Raw genomic sequence first — 14,875 nt, 5'->3', positions numbered from 1 at the left:
CCTGACAGGGAGCTAGCGGCCAATGAGATGCACCACGAGCCACTACATGCGGCGAAGGGGACGTTCGACTACAAGCTTCACCTCCACCTCGACGTGGTCGAGGACCTCTCCTTCCTCCATGGTGGGGTTGGAGGGAACTGGCCGCCCAACAGGAAGGCGCACCGTGAGTTCCTCTGGAACTATGGCGCGCTGGACTCGCTGGGCGAACGACGAGCGGCCAGTTCCACGACGACCACGCCAACCACGAGTACCGTCTACGTCGAGACCGCGATGACCACGACGACAACTTCAACCGCGGCACATGGCACCATCACAGCCAATCCACTTGGGGGAGGGCAACAAGATGTCGTGGGGCGGTGGAGGACTGCTATATCTCCGCCCGCACTCGCCATCGCGGCAGCAACCAGGGCCATCGCAACAGAACCTCCACCCACGGCGTTGAGGAAGATAGGGAGGAACGTCGGATGACGACAACCAAGAAGGCCATCTAGAGGAAGAAGGGCAGCAAGAGGGTCACCTTTGCCAACCCACTCGTTCAGTACATGGGTGAGTTTACGGCTGACCCCAGTTGTTACTTGTTCCCTATCGAGTCGTGTGATGATGAAAGAATGGTTAGATCCTATGACAGAGGAACCCTTCATCCCCCACTCCCTTGTAGGTCACTCATCCAAGAAGAGCCGCATCTTGGGGATGCTAGAATCAGCTACGGGATGGACCCCGATTGTTCACCGCATGGCCCAGAAGGAGCTGAGGAGCAGGATCTGGAAGGAACAATCACGGCAGCAGAAAAGACCAGCAGCGCCACAATCAACTACAGCAAAGACAAGCAGGTTGGTCCAAACTCTGAGCAAACTGCATTTTTGTCTAGGCAGAATACGGGGAAAGGAGATCTTGGCCACCAGCATAGTACTACCCAGGGACTAGACACCATTCAGTTAAAATTGCACAATCAGGCTTTGTCAGAATAGGTTCACTTGCATAACATTGAAACAGAATCTATCCATCTCCCTACACATATACATTTGGATGATAATGTCTCAATGAACACCACGCAATCATAGCAACACATTCAAGATGATGCACTCACCACTCTTGACATCCACTAGTTTGAACAACAAGTGCAAAATCTAGTAGTAGAGCACCAATTAAAAGCCAACATTTTAGAAAATGATCCCGCCAAACCGCTCCCAAAAGAGATTATACAACCTAGGATAACCAACCAAGTAACACCTCTGCAACTGAAGCAGGCAGGAACTTTGATGACATTGAGCATACAACATTGGTTCACAACACCTTGAAACCTCTGAATCGCCTATGGTACAAGCTCCTGAACCCACACCTTTGCAGCAAACAGAGGCGCCTCCTGAGGACTCATAATCCAAATGAACAGAACACTTTTCAGCAGCCAAGCCTCTCACTGGCGCCTTCAAACACACCAGAAACTAAAGGTGTTGATGATTTGACATGCTTTCTGAACTTTGTATCAGGATCACCTAGTCCACCACTACTCCACACACCCCCACGAGCAAATCCCCAAAGCACACTTAATGTCATAATTGCTAGTAGTGAACCAAGTACACAACAACGAAAGAGCTCATGATTAGCTGATAAGGCTAAAGCAAATCTAGGCAAAGGGAGCGTTCAACTAGCTCAACAAGTGCTGATTAATAAACTCGGTGACTTAGTTCCTGATTCACAGCAAAAGAAAGACACTAACTTTGAGTCCTTGGTGCAGCGCCTCCCATGCCCCTTCAGATTATGGAGGCTCTTCAGGTGCTGGTGGAGGAAGGAAACAAAGCCCAAGAGTAGGAAGAAGTCCAAGGTGGTATTGTCCCCAGCTATGGAGGAGTTGGCGCTGCCGGCATAGAAGCGCCATGGAAGCCAAATCAAGCAAGATAGCGTCAGTGTCATCGAGTAGTTTTATTTTTAGAATGTTATGCAAGAAACTCTGGAACTTGCCTGGATCTGTAACCTTTATTGGGCTAGCACTTTTGGCCCATGGCTTCAGCGGTGGTATGGGTCTGGCCCAACCACTGATGTTCACGAAGTCTGCCGATTAGTCGTCGTCGCTGCAGTCATTGTTAGCCCACTCGACTGGGCCGCCACCAGCTCCTAGTCAGGCCGGCTTTGTATGTGGCCTCTACACCAAGCCTGCTAGACCACCATATTTTGATGTTAATTACGAGTCCAATCTGAGTTGCTTCTGTGTTCTCCATGTCGTCTGTAATGTGCTATGCTAGAATGTGCGGGGTTTAAATGCGGAAGCTAGGAGGGCGAGTACTAGAAATGCGGTCATCGCTTCGGGCGCGACGATCATCTGCCTGCAAGAAACAAAAATTGCTCATTGGACTTCCAAATTAGTTGGGGACACGCTTGGAGCTAGCTTTGTAAATAACTTCACAACTCTGCTAGTTGACGAAATACGGGGAGGCATCCTTATTGCGGCGAATGAACACTTCTTCTCCCTGCAAAACTTCCATACCACGACACATACTGTCTCGGCCGATGTAGTGATGCGTGATGACAACACCATCTGAACCATCACGGGCGTTTATGGACCTCAAGACAATGTTGAGAAAGAAGCATTTCTGGAGGAAAGCAAGAATCTAAAATCTCGAGGGAAGAACGAATGGTTAATCCTAGGGAACTTTAACTTAATATATAAAGTAGAAGATAAGAGCGACAATCGACTTAACAGACGACTGATGGCCTATTTCAAAGATACCCTAGACGAGGCCTACCTTATGGAGCTTGACCTACGCGGCAGGGCGTACACTTGGAGTAATGAACAAAATGACCCAACGTTCACCTGGATTGATCGCGTCTTTGGTTCACCCGAATGGCATCGGCTATTCCCAAACACTGACTTACAGGCTCTACCTACGCTGGAATCAGACCATACACCTTTGTTTCTTACGGGGGATGTGGCCAGACAAAACTATTCAAGCTTCCGCTTTGAATCATACTGGGTCAGCATGCCGGGCTTCAAGGAGACTATCCAAACAGGTTGGACTTAGCCGGTCAATACGCAGGACGCCATTCGACGATTGCATGTGAAACTCCTTCGTCACGGCCAAAGCACTCAAGTTATGGAGAAGACAAAACTTAGGAAACCTCCCATTACGGCTGGAGATTGCACAACAACTAGTCCTCCTCATAGATGCAAAACAAGAAAAAAGAAACTTAACGAGCGATGAACTGATCTTCCGTCGATACCTTAAAGCAAAATTAGTTGGCCTAGCAGCCATTCTTCGATCACGAGCGAGACAACACTCGAGGCTCACTTGGATTAGAAAAGGAGATGCCTGCACTAGATTATTCATGCTCCACGCCAGCAACAGGAGAAGAAAGTTGTGCATCCCATCCCTGCAAACGGCCAATGGGCTGGCAGTTCACCAACAACGCAAAGAAGAAGTAGTGTTTCACCATTTCATGAACTTAATTGGCCAAACCCAAGAACGCTCTGCTAGTTTACACTGGACATACCTTGGGTATGAACAACACGATCTAAGCAAACTGGAAAACCCCTCTGAGGAAGCTGAGATCAAGAATGTCATAATGCATTTACCAAACGAGAAATCGCCCGGGCCTGATGGATTCATAGGAATTTTTTTAAAAAATATTGGCTGATCATCCAAGCTGATTTAATGGTGGTCCTCCACGCCTTCCACTCACTCAGAACCTAGCACCTAGAGCTGATCAATGAGGCCAACATGGTCCTGATCCCAAAAACAAGTGACGCCGCCCGCATCACAGACTTCCGACCTATCAGTCTCATAAATAGTTTGGCTAAAATCATCACAAAAATCCTCGCGGATAGGCTGGCCCCAAGATTTAATGAGTTGGTGTCTGGTTGCCAAAATGCTTTTATTAAAAAGAGATGCATCCATGGTAACTTTGTCTATGTGCAAAACATGATTAAGGCACTGCACAAAGCCAAACAACCGTCGCTCTTCATAAAACTTGATATATCCAAAGCATTTGACTCAGTTTGTTGGGTGTTCCTCCTAGAGATGTTGCAAGTATTGGGTTTTGGCCAACGATGGAGAGACTAGATTGCCACCTTACTGGCCACTTCTTCATCCAAAATTCTTGTCAACGACATCCCTGGAAAAATATTTAAACACGCCTGGGATTTACGACAAGGTGACCTCCTCTTGCCAATGCTCTTTATTCTTTCTATAGACCCACGTCATAGACTAATTGAGTTGGCCGCTAGCACAGGACTGTTGCATCCGGTCCTCCTGTGGGCTGCTTCAATGCGGTGCTCCTTATACGCGGATGATGCGGCCATATTTGCCAACACGGAATGAACGGAGCTACACCACATCAACCAAATTCTAACCATGTTTGGAAATTGTTCCGGACTAAAAATGAACTTGACCAAGACAGAGATCTTCCCAATAAGATGTGATGACACAACGATTACAGAGGCATTAGTGGACTTCCCAGGTAAAATTGAAAAATTCCCCGGCAAATACCTGGATCTCCCCTTACACACACACAAATTCCAACGAGTGGATATCCAGCCTCTGCTTGATAAGATTGGGGGACGCCTCCCTGGCTGGAAGGGTAAACTTTTATCAATAGGTGGTAGGGAGACGTTGGTCAAGAGTGTATTGATAGCGCAACCAATTTATCACCTAACAGTTTTTCCAATGCAAAAATGGCTGCTGAAACAAATTGACAAAATGCGAAGAAGCTTCCTGTGGAAAGGAGAGGAACCGGAGAAAGTTAGTGGCGGGCATTGCCTTGTCAACAGGCCGACAGTCTGTACACCAAAAGACCTCGGGTGTTTGGGTATATTGGATTTGGAGCAGTCTACGCGAGCTTTGAGACTGAGATGGCATTGGTTCAAATGGAAGTATGCTGATAGGCCATGGGCAAATCTAGATATCCCCCGTGATAGCACCGACAAAGACCTCTTCAATGCCTCAACAATCGTCACGGCCAGAAAAGGAGACAAGGCCAGCTTTTGGCAGTCCAACTGGGTCAATGGACAGGCTCCTAAAAACATAGCCCCACCTCTGTACCGCAAAGCCAAAAGGAAAAATATCACAGTGCTCAAAGGAAAAATATCACAGTGCTCAAAGCCACTGAGAACAACAGTTGGATAAAACATATCTTTTCTATCCACACAACGGATGAACTTCAGGAATACTTATCGCTATGGGACGAGATACGGCTAGTAGCTTGTGACGTAGACTCGTAAGATGAGATTAAGTGGAAATGGACACAGGATGGCTAGTACACTACACAGAGTGCTTACCGGATACAATTCATGGAACGATACAAGAAACTCACTTCCACGCAAATTTGGAAAGCACGAGCGGAGGCTAAGTGCAGAATCTTCGCGTGGATCCTCCTTCAACACAAAATCCTCACAGCCAACAACCTAGCAAAACGAGGTTGGCCACATGAACCCCTATGCAAGCTCTGCAATTCTTGCCCAGAAACGCCCACGCACCTTTGCCTGGAATGCCCATTCACCCGTGCAGTATGGACCTAATTGATAGCTTGGCTAGACAGGTAGGATTTACAAGCACCATCATCGCACTCCATCCACGGCTAGTGGAAACGACTGCGACGGAACTTCAATAAGAAACAGAAACCCGTTTTCGATGGACTCATTCAGCATTACAGCTACAACTACAGGCAGAAGCATCTAAAGCGCTATAAAAACCAGAATGCTGATGACTGTTAGTGTTGTGAAGAAGCCCATAGAAATACTATAGCGTAACAGTAGATGTAGTAGTAATTGAACAGCGTATCCTGTGCGTCATGGATCTTGAACCTCTCGGCAGCGTTGAAACACTAAGGAAACTTTATATGTGTAACCCCATTCTAAAGCACTTTATTTTTGCTGGAATATTTGGAAGAGAATTTTCCAGAACGTATCAAAGGAAGTGGTAGAAGTGGCTTCGTTGATGAAAAATGATGCTCAATACTACCAAGCTGCGACAACTAGGGAGAGATCTTCGACTAGTTCTGCGCCTTCTTGCCCAACAACTAAGTGCTGGGTTGACTCTTTTCCTTGGGTTGTTGCCTTGCTCCTGCTGTTTGTAGTAGTTGCCGGGTGTTTGAGTCGTTTGGGGAGTTGTAGTTGCCCCTCCCCCTCCTTTCGTCTTTCTCTTTGTTTTTGAGTTGCTTGTTTTATTCTTGTTTTCTTTTCTCTCTGCTAATAAAATTTACGGCAAATTTCTTACGTTAAAAGAAAAGATTAGACTTTGTTATTCCGAGTACTAGTGGCTCCAGAGAGTTGGTGTGCAGAGATCGCCTTGAATCCTTCAGTGCTGGTGCTGGCTGTGGGTTTTGACCTTTGACGGCGAGAAAGCGTGCAGGCGCCACTGACACACAATCCACCTCGCCATCGGAGGCGAAGACAAGTTTTTTTCAAAACAAAATACTTCGACAAGAAACGGTAAGATTACATGTTCAATTAAGGTCGTGTTCTTTTCTGAAAACATGCTGCTCACCGCTGAATAAGACAAGTTTTGGTTTAGCCATCTCCAAACCAAACGTCCCCTTTCGCAAATCTTCTGAACACTAAAGTTTGCTTAATCTAACTGGCTGGGCCCCAACCCCGGACCTTGAAAGCCCATGAATCCACCCGTCGTTCTTCCAGCCGGCCCAAAAAGGCCCGAACTCCCCAAACCGACCTCGCCTGTTCTACACCTTCGGATATCTTGCGAACAAAATCAGGCAATCGCCCCCAATTCCACTTCCCCTCTCCCTACTTCGCCCCGCCCCCCTCCCCGTCTCCGAGCTCTCGCGAGAGGCGGCTGCGGCTCGCCGAGACACAGACCCCTCGCCTCGCCCCGCCCCACCCCGCCCCCGGCGCATCAGCCAGCCACTAGGTCTAGGGTTCCTCCGGCCATGGAGGACGACGAGTACGAGGAGGGGATGGAGATGGGCTACGGCGGGCACCACCAGCACCGCGGCGGCCACGCGGGGTACGCGGAGGAGGAGGAGGAGGTGGGGTACGGCGGCGGGGACGGGGACGAGATGGAAGAGGACGGGGACGCCGAGCAGCGGGACGAGGAGGAGATCACCCAGGAGGACGCCTGGGCCGTCATCTCCGCCTACTTCGAGGAGAAGGGCCTCGTGCGCCAGCAGCTCGACTCATTCGACGAGTTCATCCAGAACACCATGCAGGAGATCGTCGACGAGTCCGCCGACATCGAGATCCGCCCCGAGTCGCAGCACAACCCCGGCCGCCAGGCCGAGTTCGCCGAGGTTGTTGCCCCACCCTGATCGATCCTAGCAAGCGTGGCTTGAATTTTTCGCTGTTTGCTGCTGCTAGATTGGGCGGTTAGGGTTGGGGGAGCTCGGTATGGTCTGGCGTCTCAGTAGCGATGGGCAGGGGTCAGCACCTACTTAGGGTTTTGGAGCTGGCACAGCCATTAGTAGTGTTCAATTTTATGGCTGGAGGGAGAATTTTGCAATGATATGCAGCAACCCTAAACCCTGACATTGGTGGTCAGTTTGGAATTTTGGAGGGTGGCATTGTTTAGTTTTAGTGTTTAGATTAGCTTCTGCTTAAGTTTGCTCGGTATGATGTGGTGGGCTCGGTTGAGTTAAGAGGCTAGAGTGAGTTTTGTACATTGAACGAGGGCATTTTTAGTGATTTCAGCTGTCACTAGACATATATGGAGTTGATCTTATGATGAAGCTAGCATGTAGCTAAGGTCTTGTGATGACTACTTGTACTTTATTTGTTTGAGGAACTAGCTGATGGATAATGGTAGCTGAAGTGTTTGCAAAGGAAAAACACAATTCAAAGATTAGCATTCAGATTTTCTGTGAAATCAATCAATGATGTTATTGCAAAGCACTCGCAAAAAACAGATAAGTTTCAAGACCTTTCTAAATTCTTAGAGAAGTCATCTGAGACACGATTGCTTTTATGGATGTTTTTGCGCAGAAGCACTCGTCAGTAAATACAAAACATATTGATGCCAGGGAACATTTCTCCTTTTATTAGTAATTATGGAAGATTATAAAGTGAAACTTGTATTAAAATGTTCCAAGATATATTCTAAAATTGCATAGTAAAGCGAAAAGGAATGTTTTGATCAATAGCAATCTGATGCTTGGGTCAATATGGTCGTCTTAAATTCCTAGAAATACATCATGCCATTCTATCTATATGTGAAAAATATCCATTAATAAAATAACATATACCAAAGCCTGATGTTGTGTTAATGGAACCCGTCTCATCCTATTATTTATTCTTTTGCCATTCTCCTTATGACTAATGGTTACACTATATTCTTCACTAGACTCTGCACAAGATCAGCTTTGGTCAAATCTATCTCAGCAAGCCAATGATGACAGAAGCTGATGGAGAGACAGCTACTTTATTTCCAAAATCGGCAAGGCTCAGGAACTTGACATACTCGGCACCACTGTACGTTGATGTATCATACAGAGTAATGAAGAAAGGACATGACTGTGAGGAAGTTACAGAAACTTCAGATTACCCGAAAGTGTTCATTGGGAAGGTGCTGTATTTAACATTTGAAGAAAGTTTTCTCAATTGTATTATTGGCTCCTCAACCTTCTAATAACCTGCAGGTTCCAATCATGTTGCGTTCTAGTTACTGCACACTATATCAACAATCTGAGAAGGACCTTACCGAACTCGGGGAGTGCCCTTATGACCAAGGCGGTTATTTCATTATCAATGGAAGCGAAAAGGTTCTTATTGCCCAGGAGAAGATGAGCACCAACCATGTTTATGTCTTTAAGAAGAGGCAACCAAACAAATTTTCATATGTGGCTGAAGTCCGTTCCATGGCTGAGAACCAGAACAGACCAGCCAGCAGCATGTTTGTAAGGATGCTTTCGCGAGCAGGAGCAAAAGGGGTTAGTGACTTCTTATAATTTAAAAAAATTAATTCGCAATAAATGCATTTGCTTGTATAGCTGTCATCTTGTACAAGTCAGGTTGCAGTATGGCTGGTTAGCTGGTCTTATGAGATGTTACATTTGTGATGTTCCTCATACTGCAGGGTTCATCTGGTCAATATATCCGTGCTACTCTGCCCTATATTCGTGCGGACATTCCCATTATCATTGTTTTTCGAGCATTAGGATTTGTTGCTGACAAAGATATACTGGAGCACATATGTTATGACTTTTCTGATACACAAATGATGGAATTACTACGCCCATCCCTGGAGGAAGCTTTTGTCATTCAAAATCAACAGGTACTTATGGAAGAGAGGTGGAAGACGCCCTGTTTTACTTCAACTAGTTAGTTTTACTTGCAAGCATGTTGTTTTGTTTGGTTGTTACTTATGGTACGTTTTGAACTGAGCCTTCTTCATAGGTTGCTCTGGACTATATTGGAAAGCGTGGAGCTACAGTTGGTGTCACTCGAGAAAAGAGAATTAAGTATGTCGAGTAAAGAATTGACATTGCATCACTACGGGTTTGAGTTATAGTTCTGCTAATACTCTCATTTTTTTTTAATTTTAGGTATGCAAAAGAAATACTTCAAAAGGAAATGTTGCCTCATGTTGGTGTGGGGGAATTTTGTGAAACTAAGAAGGCATACTATTTTGGGTACGTGCTCCTTGTCAAGCCATCTGTGAGGCATCTGTAATATTAATTTCTATTTAAACTTGAAAGTAGAGAGGGTAATTTTCTGTACTCTTGTTTTGCAGATACATTATTCACCGCCTACTGATGTGTGCTCTTGGTCGAAGAGCTGAGGACGACCGAGATCATTATGGCAACAAAAGACTAGATCTTGCTGGTCCATTGCTTGGAGGGCTGTTTAGAATGGTTTGTCTAAATATACCAGAATATTGAAATGATGTTAGTCCCTTTTTCTGGATATAGTACCAACTTTGTTTCTCTCCTGCAACTACAGCTCTTCAGGAAGTTAACAAGGGATGTGAGATCTTATGTGCAAAAGGTTTCTTGCTATCTATATTGTGAAATTCTTTTTTCTCTTCCATTCAGTGCTGATAGTTATTAACTCCTCTTTTTCCTTGGTTCTAGTGTGTAGATAATGGAAAAGAAGTTAATTTGCAATTTGCTATCAAAGCAAAAACTATTACCAGCGGCTTGAAGTATTCCCTTGCTACTGGGAACTGGGGGCAGGCTAACCAAGCTGGAACCAGAGCGGGGGTTTCTCAGGTGTCTATTTTTCCTTGATCACTTCAATACTCATTTAAATCACTACTTTTGATTCCATTTAGTGAAAAAAATTGCTGATCTATGTTCTGCAATTCTTCTTACAAAGGTGCTTAATCGCCTGACTTATGCTTCTACGCTGTCACATCTCCGGAGGCTGAACTCTCCCATTGGGCGTGAAGGTGGATATCGCAGATTTTATATCCTATAATACTTTTTTCTCCATGAAGACTTGATTTTAAAATTCTGTTCTAATCTTACCAATAGGGAAATTGGCAAAGCCCCGCCAGTTGCATAACTCTCATTGGGGAATGATGTGTCCTGCTGAAACACCAGAAGGACAAGTAAGTGATTTGGTGCCTTAAGTCATATTTCCTGAGCCAAACCGTTGATTATTCAGTTGTCCTATAATTCTGTGTGTGCCTTGTGCACAGGCTTGCGGCTTGGTGAAAAATCTTGCCTTGATGGTATACATCACTGTTGGTTCTGCTGCAAATCCAATTTTGGAATTTTTGGAGGAGTGGGGCACAGAAAATTTTGAGGTTTGTTTTTTATTCCTTCATGTCAATGTGTTCATGCGATTTTATTTTGTTTTACCTTCCCAACCTTATGGTTTTGTTCTAGATTAATTTCTTACAATGTTTTATTTACTATTTACCCATTTTCTGCAGGAGATATCACCAGCCGTCATTCCACAAGCTGCTAAAATTTTTGTCAATGGTTGTTGGGTTGGAATTCATAGGAACCCTGACCTGCTGGTGAAGACTCTTAGGCGTTTAAGAAGACAGGTTTGTTCCATGCTTTAATGTCTAATTTTCATTTTGACACTGCAGACAAAATGGCAAATTAGATGAGTTATAAAATCGCCAATTATTCACCCACACACATGTGGAAGCGTAAACTATATATATGTGACTGATAGGGTGCAAATATTTTAGCAATGGTGTTGTCATATGCAATTTAAACTTCTTTTCGTAATATAATTATATGCTGCAAATTTCATCTACTATAGTATGGTTTTACAATGACATGGCAACACATTGCAGGTTAAGGATTCCACTCAGAGGACCATAAGATCTCAAATTTGCTTGTTTTTCATTTTCAGATTGATGTCAACACTGAAGTTGGTGTGGTTCGTGATATCCGTCTTAAAGAACTTCGACTCTACACGGATTATGGGCGTTGCAGTCGTCCATTGTTTATTGTTGAGAACCAGAGGCTGCTCATCAAGAAGGCGCATATCCGAGCATTGCAACAAAGGGTCTGATGTTTATCAACATTTGCTGACTTGCATTTAACTTTATATTTGCATATTTTTTCTCATATGCTTCTTTTATCCAGGAGACTCCTGATGAAGGTTGGCATGAGTTGGTCTCAAAAGGATATATAGAGTACATAGATACCGAAGAAGAGGAGACTACCATGATCTCCATGACTATAAATGTAAGTAAGATATGCTTGTTTACCTGATTTAACATATTCTGAAATCCTTGTCTGTGGAAGACAATTATGAAGTTTCTTCTATGTGGAGCAACTTTGTATACTCCATTTCATTAATAGCTTTACCTTTTTCCTTCTGTGTTGACTTTCACCTGCTAACGCCAATGAAAAAATTTCAGGACCTTATAAATGCAAGACACAACCCAGAGGAGGCGTATTCTGAGACCTACACGCATTGTGAGATCCATCCTTCTTTGATTCTTGGTGTTTGTGCATCAATTATTCCTTTTCCTGATCACAACCAGGTAAATCTTTCACTTCCACAATGTTCCAGTGCTACAACTTTTTCCCTCTGACGAAGTCTAATTCCTCCCATTGATAATGCAGTCACCTCGTAATACATATCAGTCTGCTATGGGAAAGCAAGCCATGGGAATTTATGTCACCAACTACCAGTTAAGAATGGTGAGTAAACATTTTTTTGATTTCTTTGCTTGATGATATATGTCTGAACCTTATCCGACCATCATGATTCAGGACACATTGGCCTACGTTCTCTACTACCCACAAAAGCCTCTAGTTACTACACGTGCTATGGAACATTTGCACTTCAGACAGTTACCAGCTGGCATTGTGAGTGAACATTCTAGTCTTACCGCAGGGCATTTAGCTTTCTGTACATTATGTTTTATTTGTACTATATGCATTGATTGATGCATTATTTTCATGATTTGTGTAGAACGCAATCGTCGCTATCTCTTGCTACTCTGGTTATAACCAAGAAGATTCAGTTATCATGAATCAATCTTCCATAGATCGTGGGTTCTTCCGATCACTATTTTTCCGCTCTTACAGGTATAGTGCAAATTTATTAAGCTATGCCATCGTGCAGAAGTCTAGTCCTTGACTGCTTGCAATCTAAGTTTTGAACTTCATATGCAGAGATGAGGAGAAGAAGATGGGGACACTTGTCAAAGAGGAATTTGGTCGCCCAAATAGGGAGAATACTATGGTGTGTTTTTTAAATTGTTTTATATTTTTCTTCCTCTCATCAGGCTAATGTTGTTATAACCTTTCGTTGTAGGGAATGCGCCATGGGTCATACGATAAACTAGATGATGATGGCCTTGCACCACCTGTGAGTAGATCATTGCTGCAGACTTATTTTTATCAGGGGCAATGCTGATTGCATATGTTTAATTCATGTATCAGGGAACAAGGGTCTCGGGTGAAGATGTCATTATTGGGAAGACATCTCCTATTCCACAAGATGACGCTCAAGGGCAAGCTTCTAGATATTCTAAGCGCGATCATAGTACTTCTCTGCGGCACAGTGAAAGTGGTATGGTAGATCAGGTTAGTAGTTTCTCAAACCTTCTTATATTAGCAGGTGGTTGTTATGAGTTTGAAACCAACAGGCCACTAAGGCTGTTGTATTCTGTGCAGGTTCTGTTAACAACAAATGCTGATGGTCTAAGATTTGTCAAGGTTAGAATGCGATCAGTTCGCATTCCACAAATTGGAGACAAGTTTAGCAGTAGGCATGGACAAAAAGGAACTGTTGGGATGACTTACACACAAGAGGACATGCCATGGACGATTGAAGGCATCACACCTGATATTATTGTGAATCCACATGCTATTCCATCCCGTATGACTATTGGACAGCTGATTGAGTGTATTATGGGTAAAGTTGCAGCTCACATGGGGAAGGAAGGAGATGCGACTCCATTCACTGATGTTACTGTAAGTGTTCTTTCTGGAGACTCGTTATTCCTGATTCCTTCCTGACTTTTGTCTTATTCTTAAGAAAATATTGAATTCAAGGGTTGATGCAGTTGGTTATAGTATAGTTGCACAAAGTAATAGTGATAATTGATATTTCTTGGGGCTTGTGCTGTGTAAATCTGGCAATGAAAAAACTGGGGATTTGCTATGTTGACTCTGTGTCTTATATATTTTGCCTTGATACCAGGTGGATAACATCAGCAAAGCTCTTCATAAATGTGGTTATCAAATGCGTGGATTTGAGACCATGTACAATGGTCACACTGGAAGGAAACTGACAGCTATGATTTTTCTGGGTCCCACATATTACCAAAGACTCAAGCACATGGTGGACGACAAGATACATTCTAGAGGTCGTGGTCCTGTTCAGATACTCACCCGACAGCCAGCAGAGGGGCGTTCGCGTGACGGTGGTCTCCGCTTTGGAGAAATGGAAAGGGATTGTATGATCGCCCATGGAGCAGCTTTCTTCCTGAAGGAAAGGCTGTTTGACCAGAGTGATGCATACAGAGTCCATGTATGCGAGAAATGTGGTCTCATCGCAATCGCCAACCTAAAGAAAAACTCATTTGAGTGTAGGGGCTGCAAGAACAAAACTGACATTGTCCAAGTAAGTGGAACTGTTTGTATCTTGAAACCACCAATGTTGCATTTAAACTATTTAACTGCTGGTTTAACTGATGCTATAAATATTACTATGTTGACAGGTACACATACCCTATGCTTGTAAGCTTCTGTTCCAGGAGCTCATGGCGATGGCCATTGCTCCTAGAATGCTCACCCATGATATGAAGACAGGGAAGGATCAGAAAAAACGCTGAACCAGTATCCCATGGGATGCTTAGCTGGCCCTCTTCCTTCTAGGGTTCATACGACGTGATCTTTTATCAGCTAGTACCATGTTGAGAAACTTCTTTGTGACCACTTCTTTTTTAATTTGGACTTCGGTTCTTCACGAATGATGTCTCCATGGGTATCATGCCCGTCTCTGTTCTGGATGTCTCAAATCTACGCTAGCAAGCAAATGGCGTATGAGTTTTAGTTACTTTTGTACATTAGAAATTGACTCATGGGTAAAGGGACTGCTCTTGTAAGGTTTTTTGAAGGACTCGTGTGCTGCACTGTATTGAGTAAAAATATTTGGACACTTGGCGTGCCAACTTGGGCGCTTGCTGTAACTTCAATTGACAATTGTATGGGCCACTGGCACTGTATCTTAGTAGTGTTCGACTTAGATCTATATAAACCAAGGATTGTTCAAGGATAAGGAAAGGAATACTTTAAATAGTCCTTGCTATATTTTACTAAAATATGGCTGTTAGGTTTGAGTGGGCAGGCAACTTAGATTTTTGCCTCTCGTTTCGACCGCGCTCACCGCATCGCCGTATGCACCAACTGTGATTCTGTGAATCAGAAAAACTAATCCACTTCATCTGCCTATTCCTTTGAACAATTTTATTTAAGTTGGTCCAGTTTACCCTCTAGTGATGTTTCTCTTTTT

At 44.1% G+C, this 14,875-nt stretch overlaps 1 protein-coding gene across 1 annotated transcript; it reads left to right on the top strand.

Moving 5' to 3' along the window:
• Positions 1 to 6,735: 6,735 nt before the first annotated feature.
• LOC101780789 (DNA-directed RNA polymerase II subunit RPB2) lies at positions 6,736 to 14,661 on the top strand. The gene is made up of 25 exons (XM_004982259.3): positions 6,736 to 7,236; positions 8,283 to 8,504; positions 8,578 to 8,868; positions 9,015 to 9,212; positions 9,335 to 9,399; positions 9,484 to 9,570; positions 9,672 to 9,792; positions 9,881 to 9,925; positions 10,012 to 10,149; positions 10,256 to 10,328; positions 10,414 to 10,490; positions 10,581 to 10,688; positions 10,818 to 10,934; positions 11,252 to 11,407; positions 11,488 to 11,589; positions 11,766 to 11,891; positions 11,974 to 12,051; positions 12,124 to 12,219; positions 12,326 to 12,441; positions 12,529 to 12,598; positions 12,671 to 12,724; positions 12,799 to 12,942; positions 13,033 to 13,332; positions 13,562 to 13,984; positions 14,082 to 14,661. Exons 1-25 carry the CDS (start codon positions 6,877 to 6,879, stop codon positions 14,193 to 14,195), a joined length of 3,681 nt encoding a protein of 1,226 aa, XP_004982316.1. The 5' UTR covers positions 6,736 to 6,876; the 3' UTR covers positions 14,196 to 14,661.
• Positions 14,662 to 14,875: the final 214 nt, after the last annotated feature.

The sequence above is a fragment of the Setaria italica genome, chromosome IX (genome assembly GCF_000263155.2).
Source record: "Setaria italica strain Yugu1 chromosome IX, Setaria_italica_v2.0, whole genome shotgun sequence".
Classification (NCBI taxonomy): domain Eukaryota; kingdom Viridiplantae; phylum Streptophyta; class Magnoliopsida; order Poales; family Poaceae; genus Setaria; species Setaria italica.
Note: the sequence above shows the minus strand (reverse complement) of the source record. Positions and strands in the feature narration are given on the sequence as shown.

Excerpts from the sequence above, each read along its gene's own strand:
- LOC101780789 (XM_004982259.3), top strand. The coding sequence starts at position 6,877 with ATGGAGGACGACGAGTACGAGGAGGGGATGGAGATGGGCTACGGCGGG. Across the intron at positions 10,329-10,413 it reads CTCTCCCATTGGGCGTGAAG|GGAAATTGGCAAAGCCCCGC; the intron begins GTGGATATCGCA and ends TCTTACCAATAG. Across the intron at positions 10,689-10,817 it reads GGGGCACAGAAAATTTTGAG|GAGATATCACCAGCCGTCAT; the intron begins GTTTGTTTTTTA and ends CATTTTCTGCAG.